Here is a 17,344-nt window from a genome sequence, read left to right as displayed (position 1 = left end):
TCAACCTATACTATTGTTTGAAGAATATCACCGCCATGAGACGATCCTTGGGCCAAGGATGGAGTACGTAGTATCTACCCACCTACGGAGTAGTGTACGGAGTATTGCTATTCGTGCTCAGTACGGTAATTTACGTCAATCAAGACTCCAGACCTGTAAATAGATTACGCCCAGCGTATGGATCTCCCCTGACGTCATTTCTCCTATCAGAAAAATAAAAATAAGGAACAAGATTCTCTCATCTGAGCATCGAACCAATTTATATTCAATAGGCTTCACCAACAACACTCCCAAGCTTGGTTTGCGATTGGCCAAAATGAACACCTGGCAGCGAAATGTTCGTATGCTACATCATATAAGCGAGATACTGGACCTCGACTCCGCCAAATCAGATACAGTTGCCGAGCTCATCGAGCTCATTGAAGCAATGCGAGAAGGTCTTACTCAAGTTAACGAAGAATGCCGGATCGCAGACTCTCAAATTAATATTCTATTTCTAAACAAGCTGAAGTTACGACCAGAGTGGAAGAGCTGGGCGACGGATATGCTTCGTAATAGTCGATTGGACTCTTCAAACCCGACAGACAAGATGACGTTCCAAGAGCTTTCAGAGTTGGCTATGAGACATGAAAAGGTCATGAAGGGGAAGAAGCGAAATATCCAACATTCGCGGAGTAAAAGCACGCCTCATTCTTCTCTTGATGTACCATCGTCTCGAAAACTTACGCAGGAGGAAATAAACGCATTCGTTGTTCAGCAGATGAAACAAGATAAAAAGGCACCACGACATAATGAAACCGTTCGGCAGCACAGCAAAAAACCCAGTCAAGAGGAGATTAATCACTATGTTGCCCAGCAGATGCGTCGGGAACAAGAGCGCAAAACGAGGATGAGAAGCCACAGTCAGCCGGAGCCGAGAGCGCAAACAACCCATGTGCGATCAGCGCCCACGCGCTGTACTTTCTGTGGTGACTCGTCTCACCGGTACAACAATTGCTGGCGTCGCTTCAGGGTGGCTGTTGAGGTACCACATGGTAACTTCGCGCCGAAGCGTGTCGAATTTAGGACAGAAGTTCCAGGCCAACCCCCTATGTATCGGTCTGGATTCAGTCTTGTTTAGGGCCGTTTCTTATGCCCCCTCCGTAAGTTCGGCGATGACGAGGACATAGATCCGATATTACGGTTGAATACGGTTACACGATCTACGGCTTCCCTTCATCTTCTCGTGGAAAATATCAATCTCGGCTGTGGCAACATTCAGCTACAGATGAATATCCAACTGGGTGTTCCAAGAACACAAATATAACATACAGTATCTGCTTTCACAGTTGACCTTTCACCAAAAGGTGGTTTGCATGTTCCAGTCTTCACTTAAGGCATACCTGTCGGTCTGTGATGAGCGATGGTTGGGAACCCTAGCTGGCGGCCCATTAGTTCCTTGAAAGTCGGGTCTCTTCGCAAAGTAGCCTCTACGACTGGCCCGTCGCCCTCCAGCTCCAGCTCCATCTTCCGCAGTCTCGCTTGGATTGCCACACAAGCGTCGGCCCACGCGCAAACCGTACCCGATAGTCCCTCATGCAGGGAGAACGGGCGGTCAGGCATACGATAAATGTTCTCGGGCGAGTTGCTGTAAGGCGGCGTCTCCCGCGCATGCAATAGCAGTGTTAGCGCTCGAGACAGAAAATAGTCGCTTGAGAGATTGTCTTCTAGGCGTTTAGTCTCGATCGCCTCGGTTCGCTTTATGTAGTTGCGCTTCGCTGTCTGCATCATTTCCACATCGTACTCGAAGCTGTCGTGCATCAGTAACAATGGCAGTGCATTTCCAGCAATGCCATGGCATAGGCTGCCACCCTTCGATAGCAGCCCTTCTCTCCAGATGCTTTCAGCTGCTAAATGAATGGCTTCATCCCATTCGGGTTCCCAGTACTCAGTGACCAACGAGCTTCTTCTTGCACATGCCATAAGAACCAACAATCCAGGGCTACCATGGCATAGCTGGACAAGTGGAGATGAATGGCGTGAAGATGGAGGAATGCGGGTAGGAAGGTGTCCGTTATTAGCAATACATATCTTGCATAAACCCGTGATAGTGCCCGCTATCCAAGGGAAATATTTGCGCGAAGCGTCATCATTGACCTCCCCGGCATGACAAGCAAGGATGATCGCAAGAACACCGGCTACGAAGTATTAGCTCGGAAAAGCCTTGCTGGAAACTTGCTTTTCTCTATGTACATACCGATACCATGAACACTTGAACTCTCAGTTAGTATGCGGAATCTTGTAGATTTTCTCGGGGGTTGACACTCACGCTCCTAAATAAAATCGGCCTTCTTTCCACGACCACATCAAGGGCAGCGCATCCTTCTCTCCGTGTATTTTGATGTAATCCTTCTGTCCTTGCCTCCCGGCGTCGACTATCACGTCAACGAGGTTAGGTAGAGCATTGAAAACAGGCTGTAGGCGCTTCCTTGTGTTCTCATCGAAGTGCAGGACCCGGAGATTAAGGATGGACCACAGTAATCCAGGTCGACCGTAAATAAGTTCATCGCCTCCCATCATTTTATCTCCCTGAGGTACTATGGGTCCATTTTGGATTGCTAGTTTAACCGCATCTTCAAGAGAAGTAATGTCAGCATCAGAGATGACACTACCATCTGTAGCTGCTGCTAAGATACGCATCAGAGCTCCTGTTACTGGGGAAAACGAGCCCAAAGGCGACAGCCAGCCTGGTTTCAGAAGCAAGTCCGGACCATGCGACACTATTCGCTCCCTCGCTAGTTTACTGAAGTCGATAGGAGCCTTGCCTGGCTCTGTCAATGATAAAGCTTGACGCTCAAGCCGCAGGAATGCAAGAGCGATCCCTGAAATACAGTCAGTGAGATAGGCAACGTTGATACTGTAGAGACTTATAAGGCATCCTATGCATATATGCTTGATGTTGTCGGTTTTGGAATGGGGGAGTCTACAATACCTGCTACTCCCAAGTACAAGCCGGCACTACCCCACTCCGCTGAAGGAGGGCAGCCTTGTTGCACCAAATGAGTTCCATGGTCAACAGCTTCACGGAGTTCATGGAGGGCCTCCTGCAAATTCTCGTTGTTTATCTGGAGTGGTTCCAACGTGTTTGGATAATACTGAGGGGCACTCATGATGGCGGCAAGTGGTTTGTTCAACCAAAGTTGTGGAAAGAAGTTTAGGGTACGAGAATACTCGCCTATGTGAGTTTGGTTGGTTTACGAATATGGGAAAGATTGTCCAGTGAGTGAAATGGGCCTTTTGCACAGGTAATCTTTCAGCTGTTAATGCCTTACGACTACTTATGCGTGTTGGATGTTAAGCGACAGTGGTAGGTGGTGAGCTGTCCAAAATATATTGTAAAGTGGAGAAGAGGTGAACTTTTGTTTGTATTTGGACTGACTATCTCGCAAGATCAGATGAATTATGGTGATATATCATGACATGGACGAGGCTCTGCATCGCAAGGAGTATATATATCAATTGAATCGGTTTTTTTAATATCGTTTGCGATACCATGAAATTGCCGGTAGTTTGTCGGTAGTTCAGCGAGAATTCATGGATACTCCCAGGAACTCTGGCGGGGATGATTGAACTTAACCCCAATAGGAAATCAACACCTGAGGCTTCAATATGGTCTAATAGGGATAGTATTACCGTCCCCGGATCAACCATAAACCCGCCAGCGGGACGACGTTTTCTCTGCTGCGTTCACATCATTCCGGACTCTAGAATACTCGGCGGTCCTCGAAGTGCCCCTCGGGGACAATCAAGTATTAAAGGAGAAACGTTGTTTCCGACTCTTCCCTCAGAAAGTCAGTGCTTCTAGACCCTGTTCTGGTAATGTCCCTGCCACGGTTTTTCCTATCTGGGTCCCTCCTGTATCTTGCTTGATTCGTAGTCTCTGTGATGGCATTCTTGCTATGTCTGCCCCGCCTGGTCTATTATCCCAGCGCTTCACACTTGTCATATACCGATTCGCAGCTTGCAATCCCATCGGATTAAATGAATGTTTTGATATTTGCTCAATCAACTAATAATGGTAAACAGTCCCGTGACCGGCTCGGCCGGCCCAAGGTTTCAACATGCCTGCTGTACATGGGGATTTAGCGTCTATGGTGATGCCTACAGACCAGGAGCTGCTACCGGAGATCTACCCTCGGCAGGTTACCCTTCGCGATCGCGTTACGGTCGCGACCCTGGTGCCCTTTCTGTCGCCCGATGATGTGCCCCCGTCTCTGTTGGGCTACCTATCAGACCAATTAAATAGTGAAATCGAAAAGGGCGACACCTATGCTATGATTGACCCTATTCCGTACGATGAATTTAAGCACTATTGGTTCTCTCACTTCGGTGCTATCATGCTCCTCGGGGATATCAAGAATACCCAGGATGTCAAACTCCTGGACAGAACGGGGGCAGCAAATTGGCCCAAGCTCTGTCTGGGCAGCTTTACCGTCAGACCCAACTACCCTGGCCGTAGTAGTCATATCTGCAATAGCATGTTCCTTGTCACCGATGCCTCTCGGAATCGAGGTGTTGGCCGACTGATGGGGGAAGGATACCTAGAGTGGGCTCCAAAACTGGTCAGTACCAATCGCACTGATGAATTGTTTCGTGAACGCTCTTTTAGCCCAGTGGGTTATCGTTATGTGATAGGTCGCGGACGTCTCCGAAGTCTCACATATCTGACAATCTGCAGGGGTATACATATGCCATGTTCAACATAGTCTATGAGAGTAATGTTGCTTCTTGTCGTCTTTGGGACTCTCTAGGGTTCAAACGGATCGGAAGAATACCAGGAGGTGGTAGACTCGCCTCCAATCCCGGACAATACGTTGATGCGATCATTTATGGCCGGGACTTGGGGCCCGAGGGTGAGGACTCTGTTACCCAGGATCGCTTTGACAAGATCCGGTATTATCTGAAGCATTCAAAGTACCCTAGGGGCGCTGACAGGGCCGAGAAGAGCCGGCTTAGAAGTGCAGCAACCCACTATAAACTAGTTGGGGGGCAAGACGGCGAAGCCGAGAAGCTGATGCTGAAAGATAAAGAGGTAGTGTCGGATCCACAACAGCAATACGATATCGCTCGGGAGATGCATGTTCAGCAGCATGCTGGCATCAATAAGACTACAGCAGCCATTGCAGTCAAGTACCATTGGGTCCGGATCAAGGAAACTGTAAGCAGGGTCATCCGAGACTGTCCTCAGTGCAAGGAGACACTCAAATCGCCCTTGGCCAACGGGCTCTTCATGAATGAAGATATGCCAGAAGAGGAGGATCAAACGAGCAGTCGCGAGAGCGAGCCTAGTATGCCTACCAGCGAGAACATGGGAGCAAACCCGCTCATGGACCATGTATCTCTGGATGCCCATCAAAGCCAGAATCCTTTTGTCACCACCCACCCATCCGTTGTTCCAGGATCAGTAGATTCTATCAGCGATTATGTCATGCCTCTTGACCCCCAAATCATTGATATTCACCAGCAACTTCCCAGATTCCAAACTCATGATGCTATGACCGACCCATACACGCACGGCCCGCATGGCTTGTCTAGCTCGCATTTTGATGATGATGTGCGGCATCATGCAGCTAGTGATTACCATATGATGGTTGATGACCCATCTGATCCAGACCCTGGATCGGCACTCCATCAGGATGCACTTGGGCTAGTGCATTCACAAGTTAGCGATGTGCATCACCACGAACAGATACTGGCCAAGTATCAGTATGTAGGGCAGACGGATGATGACTTGGACTTTACGTGATATGCTGTATGTTCGCACCTTCTCTCTCAGTTTTCCAGCCCACTTCTATCGGGTCTGATTTGATTTTCTCCTTTTATATTTTTCTTTTTGGGGCATTATCTTTCTGTATGGCATTTCTTGACGGCGTTCAATGCAAGTTGGGCTTGCATCAATCATTATGGATCATCGGATAACTACGGCTGTGGAGATCTGTATTACTAGCAGTATGATAGAAGGTGACGTGAAGATCATAATAAATGATAAGTAATAGGTCGATAATAGGTTCTTTAAACAGGTTGATATAGGATGTATACAAGTCTGATTAGTATAAATTATTTGAGGGGTTGTAGGGTTGCGGAGACGCGGTATGATTGGTCACCGCCTCAGTGCTTTGGCGACATCGAGAAGCTCGGGGAAATTTTGGTCAAGAGCATTATTGAATCCCCCCCCGAGCTGGTAACTTTCAGGGCCACTTTCCATCTCCCGTGTGTCTCTTATTCTCTACCGGTCTTTACCAACCCTATTTATCGGTTCTTTTTCGAAATAAATTAATCAAAATGGCCTTCGCTGGCCAGGCACCCACTATCATTGTGCTTAAGGAGGGTCCGTTTCTTGCCCGCATTCTGAACCCCCTCCACTGTGTGTCCGACGTGTTTTGTTCGCTGACTTTTCCACGATTCTTAATTGCTTAGGCACGGATGCCTCTCAGGGAAAGGGTCAGATCATTTCTAATATCAATGCCTGTGTTGCCGTGCAATCTACCATCAAGAGCACTCTCGGTCCGTATGGAGGGGACTTGTTGCTTGTCGACGGCAACGGCAAGCAAACCATCACGAATGATGGAGCTACAGTAATGAAAGTGTGTTCGACTTGAGTTCAATAGACTAACTTCCATCGATGGTGTAATACTAATACGTGACGAACCTAGCTCCTGGATATCGTGCACCCCGCCGCCCGCATTCTCACGGATATTGCCCGGTCCCAAGATGCCGAAGTAGGAGATGGAACGACATCGGTCGTTGTTCTTGCCGGTGAGATACTCAAGGAGGTTCGTGAACTGGTTGAGCAAGGTGTGAGCGCACAGACGATCATTAAGGGTCTACGGAGGGGAAGTGCTATGGCCGTCAACAAGGTGAAAGAAATCGCAGTCGACATGATCGAGGCTGCCGGAAGCGAGGAGAAGAAGGTCGAAACTCTAAGACGATTGGCCGGAACCGCCATGAACAGCAAGCTCATCAAGCGCAACTCGGATTTCTTCACCAAGAGTAAGGGCTCCTGTGTGACTGGACGGAAGCGGGTACTGACTGTGTATAGTGGTGGTGGATGCTGTGCTCTCACTCGACCAGGATGATCTTAACGAAAAATTGATTGGTGTCAAGAGAGTCACTGGTGGTGGTCTGCAAGATTCCCTCTTCATCAACGGTGTTGCCTTCAAGAAGACCTTCTCTTATGCCGGTTTCGAACAGCAGCCGAAGTACTTCAAGGACCCCAAGATTGTTTGCTTGAACGTCGAGCTGGAGTTGAAGAGCGAGAAGGACAACGCCGAGGTGCGTGTCGAGCAGGTGTCTGAATACCAGGCCATCGTCGATGCGGAATGGCAGATCATCTACAACAAGCTGGAGGCTATCTACAAAACAGGGGCCAAGGTTGTTCTTAGCAAGTTACCTATCGGTGATTTGGCTACGCAGTACGTATTTGCTGTGATGCGCCTGCTGTTGCTAGTCTATCTAACGGTGATCCCAGGTATTTCGCTGACCGTGACATCTTCTGTGCCGGTCGTGTTGCGTCGGATGATATGGACCGGGTGTGCCAGGCGACCGGAGCAGCCACACAGTCGACATGCAGCGACATCCAAGAGCGTCACTTGGGTACTTGCGGCATTTTTGAGGAGCGCCAGATCGGCGGCGAACGCTACAACCTGTTCTCGGAGTGCCCTGCCGCCAAGACGTGTACGCTCGTGCTGCGCGGTGGTGCGGAGCAGTTCATTGCCGAAGTTGAGCGGAGTCTGCACGACGCCATCATGATTGTCAAGCGTGCTCTTCGGAACACGACCATTGTCGCAGGTGGTGGTGCTACCGAGATGGAGTTGTCGAGCTACATGCACGGCTTCGCCGACCGCAACGTGCCTCACAAGCAGCAGGCAGTTGTCAAGGCATTCGCCAAGGCCCTAGAGGTGATTCCTCGTCAGCTCTGCGACAATGCCGGCTTCGATGCGACTGACATCCTGAACCGTTTGCGCGTGGAGCACCGCAAGGGTAACGTCTGGGCCGGTGTTGACTTCGATAACGAGGGAGTCCGTGATAATATGGTGGCATTCGTGTGGGAGCCTAGTCTAGTCAAGGTCAACGCCATCCAAGCCGCCGTGGAGGCAGCTTGCTTGATTCTGAGTGTCGATGAGACTATCAGTGAGTACCCACCGTTCTCGCCTAATCCTCTATGCCTTTTGCTTTGTTTGTTGAATCTCTATTGGCTGACACGAAACGCGTTACAGAGAACGAGGAGTCTGCCCAGCCCCAGGCACCTGGCCGTGGACTTCCCCCGGGTGCTGCCCAAAGGGCTCTTGGTGGAGGAAGAGGACGCGGCATGCCCCGGCGGGGTCGGTAAATTTAATGCGTGAGAGGAAGGATGCGATGTGGTTTGTGATGATGTTAGAGAACAAAAGCCATGCAATAGTTAGAATCGCAGCCCCGTACTTTTATTTGCTACCAATAATGTTTCATGTTCATAGATTGATCATGGGGAAGTGGATATCTGAATATGATTTAAAAAAGAAACTACGCCCAAGTAAATGGATCCTAGACCTAATCTGGACCACCTGCAAGTCATCCATGATGACTTTGGGATTCTCAAGCAAGAGCAAACAAAAGTTGACGACATTGACCCACTCTACCGTGAGGCTCAGTTAAGGCTGAGCAAGGAAAAAAGAAGTTGAAAAGGGGATGATAAGATACCGAGGAATTCCGAGAGCCGATCGCTTGGGGATCTTGGGGCTGAATGAGGGAATTTGATATGGAGGGTGCTCTTGGCTGGCTGAAAGACAGTGCGTGCGAGCCACTTTTTCCTTACAGTATCCAGTACTAGTACAGGTTACCCAGTACAGGGGATCTCGGAGTAGCCGACGGTATGCAGCACGGTCGTTGATGATCTGCGTATATATCAATTTTCACGTCTGTTATGTGCCATTTTCTTTCTGCCACTCTACCTCATCTCTCTCCTTTCTCTCTCTCTCTTTCTTTCTTCTTTGTCCCCTTAAGGTAAAATTGAGGACCTTTTTTTTATTTTTATTTTTTTTTTCCCCTCCTTTTCTATTAATTGAACATTATTCCGAAACTAAGAATATTTCCGCCGCCCTTTTTGCTTGGATAATCCACAGCCGCTCCCAATCAGTACGTGTTTCCTTCTCCACATGATCTCGGCGATTTGTAGGCTGCATCGTTCTTCGGTCGCTCTTTCGTTCATTCACCATCACAACTTCACGCCCCTCTGCTGTCTTACATCTCACCTCCGGATTCTTGTCGCCGTTCTTTATATCTGAGACTTATCACGACCCCGCCAGGAATGTCCTACTATCCCCCTTACTCGGGAGCTCCCGGCTATCCCCCGCAGCAACAATATCAATATTCGCAGCCCAACTACGGCGCCCCTCCTCAGTAAGGCTACTTATCACCTTGCGTGCTTATACTTCAGTTGCTTTTAATATCCGCTTGCTTTGAACTTGCTGGTGCTAACTCGATATAGGCCTATGTACCATCAACAGTCGTCCTACGGCGGTGGTTATCCCGGCCAGGCCTATCGTCAGCAACAACCTAGCAACCCATATGGATATGGCCAACCATCTCCTCAGCCATACGGCTCGCATCACAATGGTTACAACGTATGTTCACTACGATGACGTCCGGATTTTTTTCTTTCTTCTTTTCTTTACACATATATGTCCTTTTACCTTATTCGTGTATTTTTCCTTTGCGGATATAAATGGTTGATATGGTTCTTTAGAGCCCGCAGCAGAATTACGGCCCTCCCAGCGGAGGCCATACGTATCAACAACAACCTGGTATGTTTACCCTTGCGTAATGCCTTTTCTTCAAGATTGCTAGCTTATTATTCTGACTGCGCAATAGCCTACCAGAACTCCTACAATCAAGGCAGCCATGGCACCCCGGCCCGTCCGCCCAACCAACCGGTCTCCTTCGGTCAAGGCGCTCCCCAAGAATACGCCTACCGATACTCGGATTGCTCCGGCACGAGAAAGGCTTTGCTGATTGGTATCAATTACTTCAACCAGAAGGGTCAGCTGCGCGGATGTATCAATGATGTCAAGAACATGTCGACGTACTTGAACAAGAACTTTAACTACCCTCTTGAAAATATGGTGCTTCTGACAGACGACCAACAAAACCCAAAGAGTCAGCCAACCAAGGCCAATATTTTGCGGGCCATGCATTGGCTAGTCAAAGACGCTAAACCCAACGATTCCCTCTTTTTCCATTATTCTGGTAAGTCTGTAATGGATCTTTTGCTTTTCAGCCCGCAGTCTGACCGGCAACAGGCCATGGTGGTCAGACACCCGATCTGGATGGCGATGAAGACGATGGATACGACGAAGTCATTTACCCCGTTGATTTCCGGCAAGCGGGCCATATTGTCGACGATGAGATGCACCGGATAATGGTCAACCCCTTGCAGCCGGGCGTCAGATTGACAGCCATCTTCGACTCGTGCCACTCGGGCTCCGCGTTGGATTTACCGTATATCTACTCGACATCAGGTGTCCTCAAGGAGCCCAACCTGGCGAAGGAAGCAGGACAGGGTCTGCTGGGAGTCGTGTCGGCGTACGCACGGGGTGATATGGGCAGCATGGTCTCGACAGCTGTCGGTTTCCTCAAGAAGGCAGCCAAGGGCGACGAGGTGTACGAGCGCAACAAGCAGACCAAGACGAGCGGGGCAGACGTCATAATGTGGTCAGGCAGCAAGGACGATCAGACCAGTTCCGATGCTCAGATTCAGGGACAAGCAACCGGTGCGATGTCATGGGCATTCATCACCGCCCTCCGCAAGAACCCTCAACAGAGCTATGTGCAGCTGCTAAACAGCATTCGGGACGAACTGTCGACCAAGTATACACAGAAGCCGCAGCTCAGCAGCAGTCACCCAGTGGGTAAGTTTAATAGATCCGATCTAACGTAATCACATTCTGACCGGCCATAGATGTGAACCTGCTTTATGTGATGTAAGGATTTGGGCTTATGGATGGTTCTTTAGGCACGGACTTGGCATCGGGATAGTATTGACATTTTACGCGGAAATGCTTTTCTCTTTCAACTTTCTGTTCCTGCTCACTTTTCAAAACTTTCATTGCTTTCTTCCTGAGTGCCTTGTTTGTTTCCTATAATTTTCTTGACAACATTCATTTGCATGGAGTCGGACAGGACACGGGCTTAGTTGGGTCGCATACTGGTATTTTACATGCTTCTAATTCATTTATACAAAACAAATCTGCAGTTGAAAACCATATACAGTGACGCTCGACTAAGTTAAATCCAAACCTTTGCAACACCCCAACAACCATAATATAACTTGGCCTTGTCCAGGCACATGAGATGCCGCTAGCGTCATGTGTGTTTTTATTAGTGTCCTCATTGCGTCGTTCCGGCTTTGCCTCGTCCTGTTTACTACTAGGAATCGATCTTCTAATGTCAGGCTACAAAGTGAAAGCAATGCCCTGGTGATTTAAAAGAGGAAAATCTCAGCAGAGTCTGATTTCCCTCAGATCAAATACACGGAGTCCCACGACGTGGCATGTTATCAGCAGTATCGACGCTCAAAATGCTCACAGTGTCTCCCAACTGTTCGTCCTCGGACAGAGACACAATGGCGTGAAACATGAAAGTCATATATCGCATAGCTACAGCTCGTTGGTTGATTCGTTGGGTGCTAACGAACTAGCATCACGAACAGTGAGTGATTCACAAGACGGTGGACCTTACAAGAGCTTATTGTTCCACCGGACGTCGTATTCTAGACAGCGATTGGAGGAATCTAGGAACTTAGGAAAGCATGGAACAGGCGATCTCTTTCTATACTTGCATTTCCTCCGGCAATATTCACCGGGATGGATGACCTTGACAGCGTTCTCATCGCCCAAGGAGTCCCATGGGCGCCAAAGAGACGAACGCTGGGACTTGAGTATCGTGCATACTTCTTACTAGGGATTCCAGTATTAATATGTCGTTACTCCATGGAGAGAGAAAGATGGCTTTTGTCAAGCTTCAAGAGGAGAAATATGAGGATCTCCGATGTGTGCAGCATTTTTGCTTGGGTTTCTGATAACGAAAGCTATGGCAGCCTTCTAGCGACTACCTGCATATGTTTAAGTGGCAGATAGGAGTAGTTTATAGGTCAGAGTACAGCTCTTCAAGTATCACAAAGGTCTCCTCTGTTATAGATGATATAAACATTAAAGACATCCATTTGAAGCTCTCGTTTCTTGGAATGGGAAGTCGATGCTTAGGGCTTGCTATTCCTGCACCAATCTCGATGAGGAAACAAGGCGAATAGACACATATTTCAGAGATATTTCTCTCATGATGGAGCACTTCGAAAGCATATGGTGCGAAATATTGGAACCACTTGACTTGCAACAGTTTCGGCCATCTCAGCAACAAAGATGCGTTCAACAGAGGCATCTTGCTAATACAAGACCGCGAAAGGCACGACAAATGCACAAAAGGCAATTTATATCGACGGAAAATGCTGCTTTCGAATTAGTTTACTGTTGCATGTCAGGTGCTTACCTGGCCGACGTACTGCAACTTCCACAGAAAACAAGAGTCAAGAGAACTGGAGCGGAATCTTAGGAGAGATGTATATGTCAGATATAACTACTACGGTATATAGGAACATCTGTTTCAACTAAAAGACGAGGGAAATACTAATAGCTGACACCACCCACTGTCATACGCAGTGAGAGAGGTGTATAGATTGGTCGCCTTAATACTATCTTCACTCGTCATAAAACGGGCTAACTTGTTGTGTATTAGTTGATTACATAAGGAGCAGCTATCAGCAATGGCCTCAGGTATATAGGCAACATTCTTTACAGACTGCTCTGTACACTCCCTGCTTTTTCGGTGAGGCATTTGAGGGGTCCTAGAAATATACTTAATATGTCTGCAGGGAACTCATGATTTGAAATTGCTATTAGAGTACCTGGCCTACGTTGTTTCTTTTGGACCATGGTGCCTGGACCAGGAGCATAGCAGCATGAATAAACAATGAAGGGATGCATCGCGTTATCCCACAGCTACTGTACCTAGCAAATCGGTTGAACCCACCATCTCGCGCAGCTTCTATTAGCTGATGCAATTGGCCATGCATCCCCACCGAGTAGATCGGCGGACTGGCCAGGTGTACTCAGAGAGGACCTCAACTCGGGCTGGGGCTTACTCCAAAGGTCCGTCTTGGGTCCATGAGACGCCCTTTCTTCCTAGAGGCTGGGAGGAAACAAGTGAAATTGGAGCACCCACACTGAAGCACTCAGCAATGAGGCAAGTTCTATCAGATCAAAGGAATCTGACTCCACAGTTGTTTGCGAATATACCATGGCCGATTGCCAGTTATCTATGGGACTGCCTTGGGAGAAGGTAAGCCACCTTGTCGGGTCTGGAAATCGAAAATTACATTCATGCTAAATCACCGGGTAAACACAGTCGCAAACGAACCCTCTACATGTGGAAACTGTTGGCAACCGCGTACCCGGTCGAATTCCGGCAAACCTCCCAGTACCGGTCAATGAAGATCGAAGGGCCCAGACTGGCTATGCGAGACTATCTGGAGCTGGTGAAGAGCGATTCCCTGAAATGGCAGTTGGTGCTAAATTTGGCTACTTCGTTCGCCAGAGTGCCTGAGCTAGTGGGCATATCTAACATCAGGAACCTTGCTGCATTGGAAGTTGCCACGCCTCCACATGTTGAAACCCCTGAATACGATACTGAGACGCCCGTGATGGCGCTAAGTGATCGTATCATCCGAAGTTGGAGTGAGCTAGCGCACACCTCGGGTGCATTCTCACACCTTCGAGTTCTCAAATTATGTCATCAGGACCTGTCGGGTGTTGTATTGCGTTATCTGCGCACGTTCCCATCCTTGCAAGTCATTGTTGCGTATGGCTGTCCAGGTATCCACTCCATGTTCATGGATGGCTTGGAGATAGACGGATGGGAGTCTCGACCGGGTCAAGAAGATAAGCCACCGGCACTCTACGAATTATATCAAACTAGCCTTGCCAATATGGACGGAGAACCACCTGCTTTGGACCAGGGGAGTCCGATTCTGGATTTCCAGATAGGCCAGACTATTCAAGAATCCACAAGAGTGCCCACAATCGCAAAAAGTCTATATTTACATCGCACGAAGGCGGCAAATCGGGTACCCACCGAGAACTCGGCACTACATAAACCGACGAAGAGGCCTAGGGAAGAGGTCTCGGCCTCCGGTGAACGTCAGAGGCGGTCGGGGCCGAAGAGGGCTGTTATGAGAGACCGCAAAGCCAAGGACCTCGGAGAAATCTTGGGGAATTTCCTGTAAGCGAGCGGCCTGCAGGAGTGTGGGAGGCCAGAAGTGGGCTTATATGCAAACGTCACTGCAGGCGGGATTGGCACGGGTCACAATGATTGGCCATTGATCCTTGAGGGAATGTTCTACGTAAAGAAAATCGAAGTACGAGGGTAACGAACCATGGGGTTAGAAGCAACAAGTACAAGTAAGTTAGTAACAGAGGCATTGTTCGTATGATGGATTCTCGTATGACGCCATGGCCACCTGACGCTGATTGGCCGCCGCCGCCCACCAACCAAACATCGTCAATTCCCCGCAACCCCGTGATTGGCATCGATCATGCTCTCGCAACAGGCGATAGCTGTGCAGATAACCTGATCAGTAGCTTCTATTCTATATATGTGGATTTTATGTGAATTTACTGTATTTCACGCTAGTGAACTCACACAATATCCAACCCAAACTTCTCCTTCAACACGGACATCATCTCAGGGGAAACTCCCGAAACGCCATCGCCCGGTTCAACCATGACGGACCACCAGCCAGGTGAACCGGTTGCAGACAATTCCAGTGGATCGAACGTTGAATCTCCTCGATCCAGCACGGATTCTCGCTCTCCATCTACGCACAGTCAGTCCCTACGACTCTCGCACGTCTCTCCCAACCATCAGCACCGTCACAGCCTCAGTGAAAGTCTGCGCGGGGCTCCAAATTCCCCACGTAGCCGTCGGCAGCCGTCACTCACACAGGCTGCAATCCAAAGTCTGATCGACAACCCACCGGCTCCCAACCATGTAAACCCTGCCTTTGTAGGTCGCGACTGGAGGGGAATTTCGATCGGCGAGCTGGTTAGCCCGAACGATTTGAGGTTTGTGGAGATTGATACGGGCATTGAGGATGCGACTAATGTGAGTTGCAATGCATGAGTGGGAGTAAAGAAGTGGGATCGAGGTTTGACAACTACTAGGTCTTGATTGATTCCGATGCTCCTGTACTTTTGATTCGCGAGACTCCTGAACACAAGACTGCTGTCGGCACTTTCGATTACTCGGATCTAAATGCTTACCTTCTCCTCGCCGCGGGTCTGACACAACCCGATGAGCATACTCGTGCTTCTTATGATGAACTGGCCCGAAAGGCCAAAGAAGGAATCAAGATACCATTGAAAGACGTAAAGGACCTCGGCAGGAAAGAACCATTGACGACGCTTCCGGCGTCAGCCAGCGTGATGACAGCTGTAGAGACATTTGGAGGAGGCGTTCATCGGGTGGTTGTGGTCGACGAGCGTAGGCAAAATGAGGTAGTGGGCATTTTCAGCCAATTCCGACTGGTCAAGTTTCTGTGGGAAAATGGGCGCAGCTTTCCTGTGATTGATCAGCTGTATCCGCAGGCGCTGCGGGATTTGAAAATAGGATCTCGGGAGGTGATCTCCATCAAGTAGGTCTACTTCTCGATGTACAAGTTAGTCAGTCTAACGTGTGTATAGCGGAGACAAGCCTCTATCGGAGGCATTGCATCTCATGAACAATGAGGGCATCACGTCGGTCGCTGTGGTGGATAACCATACCAATGTGGTGGGCAATATATCCCTCACGGACGTTAAGGTATGAACTAGGCATGGCTGGCGAAGAGACGGTAGGGCTAACCGAACGAACAGCTCCTGACGCGCTCATCGTCGCTTCCACTCCTCCACAATACATGTACTCATTTCATCTCCGTGATTCTTTCCACACGGGGTCTAGTGGATGGCAAGGATTCATTCCCAGTGTTTCATGTGAATCCTGGATCGACGTTGGCTCATACCGTTGCCAAGGTAGTAGCCACTAGATCCCACCGGTGAGTCTGCTGCATGGCCCCTACGAAGCTAGCTCTTGTTAATTGACTGAGATAGACTATGGATCACCGATCCGTTGTCTCCTTCCTCATCGGGACCACCGACTCCATCCCACTCGGCCGTGCATCTCCCTCTGCCTACTAACTCCGGGAACACGCATTCACCTCCGTCACCTACTCACGCGCCGTCCATCCCAGCTTCTGCTCTTCCGGGGGCACGGCTTTCCGGACGACTGGTTGGGGTGGTCAGCCTCACAGATATATTGAATCTGCACGCGCGGGCCAGCGGGCTAAGCCCGGCCGATCCGGCGGAAAGCCGTAGCCGCCGGCGACGCAGCAGCAGTTCGAGCCTCAGCGTGCGACGCAGTGGAGAGATAGGGCGAGAGTTATTCAGTCGGTAGCGCTGGATCGGTCGATTGGGACGAGGATCCAGGCACATCGACAACCACATTCGTTCTTTGGAAGACACTTACTAAATCCCTCATCAATTTCCCGAAATGAATTACAGGCGTACGTACGGAATAGGGCTAGTGCATTGAGTTAGAAGAAACTCCAAATTCAAGAGATCCATACCTACAAACACACACATTCAGCGACCCACAATGCAATCCACAGTATGAACCCTTAACGACTCAATGTCCGACTCTACCCATCCCAACCTGACTCAACCATGAACAGAATGATCGGCAAGAATCGGCCAGCCCGAAAGGTTCCCAAACGTCAAGCATGTTCCCTCCACACCCCAATCAGATCCCGGAGTCCATCAGATACCATGGATCCAAGATCTGAAATCCCCCACCCACCGATCCCCCAAACAGCAACCTCAGTCTCCATTAGCACCCTGGCCACCAGTATATCACAGCACGACCTCACCAACTCAATTCCCAAAAAGTCCCAGCCAAACTCCAACCAATCCAACAGCTGAAGATGAATACCGAGATAACTCCACTTTGAAACCTAATCTCACCTGGCGACTGTGCTCTTCCACCCCGCTGCGGAACCGAACTTGCAATAAGGGAGATATGAGTGGTCTGGGGAAGTGGCAAAGTGTGCTCGAGCCATGGGCTGGCGATTCGCAATGTGTTTCTGTTTCGGGCTAATGTTACTGTGGGGGGCAGGAGGGGCATGTGTACCGAAGTTATGAGTACTAGTTCTATTTTGAAGGACTCTTCTTTTTTTTTTTTTTTTTTT

General features: G+C 49.2%; 9 protein-coding genes across 9 annotated transcripts; 8 read left to right on the top strand and 1 right to left on the bottom strand.

The window, feature by feature from the left end:
- Window positions 1-66: 66 nt before the first annotated feature.
- Window positions 67-1,246, top strand: BDV27DRAFT_83288 (uncharacterized protein). The gene has a single exon (XM_032077723.1). The coding sequence runs from the start codon at window positions 317-319 to the stop codon at window positions 1,118-1,120; it is 804 nt and encodes a 267-aa protein (XP_031930005.1). The 5' UTR covers window positions 67-316; the 3' UTR covers window positions 1,121-1,246.
- BDV27DRAFT_83307 (lanthionine synthetase C family protein) lies at window positions 1,246-3,283 on the bottom strand. The gene is made up of 4 exons (XM_032077724.1): window positions 2,972-3,283; window positions 2,309-2,861; window positions 2,237-2,250; window positions 1,246-2,177 (listed from the first exon to the last, which is right to left on the bottom strand). Exons 1-4 carry the CDS (start codon window positions 3,147-3,149, stop codon window positions 1,372-1,374), a joined length of 1,551 nt encoding a protein of 516 aa, XP_031930004.1. The 5' UTR covers window positions 3,150-3,283; the 3' UTR covers window positions 1,246-1,371.
- Window positions 3,284-3,760: 477 nt separating this feature from the next.
- BDV27DRAFT_124596 (putative histone acetyltransferase Spt10) lies at window positions 3,761-6,035 on the top strand. The gene is made up of 3 exons (XM_032066117.1): window positions 3,761-3,830; window positions 4,066-4,601; window positions 4,718-6,035. Exons 2-3 carry the CDS (start codon window positions 4,101-4,103, stop codon window positions 5,783-5,785), a joined length of 1,569 nt encoding a protein of 522 aa, XP_031930003.1. The 5' UTR covers window positions 3,761-3,830; window positions 4,066-4,100; the 3' UTR covers window positions 5,786-6,035.
- Window positions 6,036-6,203: 168 nt separating this feature from the next.
- BDV27DRAFT_124592 (chaperonin-containing T-complex subunit CCT7) lies at window positions 6,204-8,764 on the top strand. Its single transcript, XM_032066116.1, has 6 exons — window positions 6,204-6,367; window positions 6,457-6,623; window positions 6,693-7,029; window positions 7,079-7,451; window positions 7,508-8,169; window positions 8,256-8,764. The coding sequence occupies exons 1-6, from the start codon at window positions 6,322-6,324 to the stop codon at window positions 8,366-8,368; spliced, it is 1,698 nt and encodes a 565-aa protein (XP_031930002.1). The 5' UTR covers window positions 6,204-6,321; the 3' UTR covers window positions 8,369-8,764.
- Window positions 8,765-8,799: 35 nt separating this feature from the next.
- Window positions 8,800-9,119, top strand: BDV27DRAFT_124591 (uncharacterized protein; the record flags this gene model as incomplete). Its single annotated transcript, XM_032066115.1, has 1 exon — window positions 8,800-9,119. A coding segment is annotated over exon 1 (172 nt), but the record flags the coding sequence as incomplete, so codon positions are not given.
- Window positions 9,120-9,322: 203 nt separating this feature from the next.
- BDV27DRAFT_170352 (caspase domain-containing protein) lies at window positions 9,323-11,164 on the top strand (the record flags this gene model as incomplete). Its single annotated transcript, XM_032075275.1, has 6 exons — window positions 9,323-9,414; window positions 9,503-9,638; window positions 9,761-9,818; window positions 9,886-10,260; window positions 10,314-10,922; window positions 10,973-11,164. 6 exons carry the CDS (start codon window positions 9,323-9,325, stop codon window positions 10,996-10,998), a joined length of 1,296 nt encoding a protein of 431 aa, XP_031930000.1. The 3' UTR covers window positions 10,999-11,164.
- A 1,013-nt stretch (window positions 11,165-12,177) lies between these two features.
- On the top strand, window positions 12,178-12,713 carry BDV27DRAFT_124586 (uncharacterized protein). Its single transcript, XM_032066114.1, has one exon. The coding sequence runs from the start codon at window positions 12,268-12,270 to the stop codon at window positions 12,619-12,621; it is 354 nt and encodes a 117-aa protein (XP_031929999.1). The 5' UTR covers window positions 12,178-12,267; the 3' UTR covers window positions 12,622-12,713.
- A 188-nt stretch (window positions 12,714-12,901) lies between these two features.
- Window positions 12,902-14,487, top strand: BDV27DRAFT_124584 (uncharacterized protein). The gene has a single exon (XM_032066113.1). The coding sequence runs from the start codon at window positions 13,493-13,495 to the stop codon at window positions 14,348-14,350; it is 858 nt and encodes a 285-aa protein (XP_031929998.1). The 5' UTR covers window positions 12,902-13,492; the 3' UTR covers window positions 14,351-14,487.
- A 264-nt stretch (window positions 14,488-14,751) lies between these two features.
- On the top strand, window positions 14,752-16,788 carry BDV27DRAFT_83200 (uncharacterized protein). The gene is made up of 5 exons (XM_032077722.1): window positions 14,752-15,228; window positions 15,288-15,757; window positions 15,807-15,924; window positions 15,978-16,156; window positions 16,212-16,788. The coding sequence occupies exons 1-5, from the start codon at window positions 14,848-14,850 to the stop codon at window positions 16,552-16,554; spliced, it is 1,491 nt and encodes a 496-aa protein (XP_031929997.1). The 5' UTR covers window positions 14,752-14,847; the 3' UTR covers window positions 16,555-16,788.
- Window positions 16,789-17,344: the final 556 nt, after the last annotated feature.

Source organism: Aspergillus caelatus, assembly GCF_009193585.1.
Source record: "Aspergillus caelatus strain CBS 763.97 unplaced genomic scaffold BDV27scaffold_43, whole genome shotgun sequence".
In the NCBI taxonomy this organism is placed as follows: domain Eukaryota; kingdom Fungi; phylum Ascomycota; class Eurotiomycetes; order Eurotiales; family Aspergillaceae; genus Aspergillus; species Aspergillus caelatus.
Note: the sequence above shows the minus strand (reverse complement) of the source record. Positions and strands in the feature narration are given on the sequence as shown.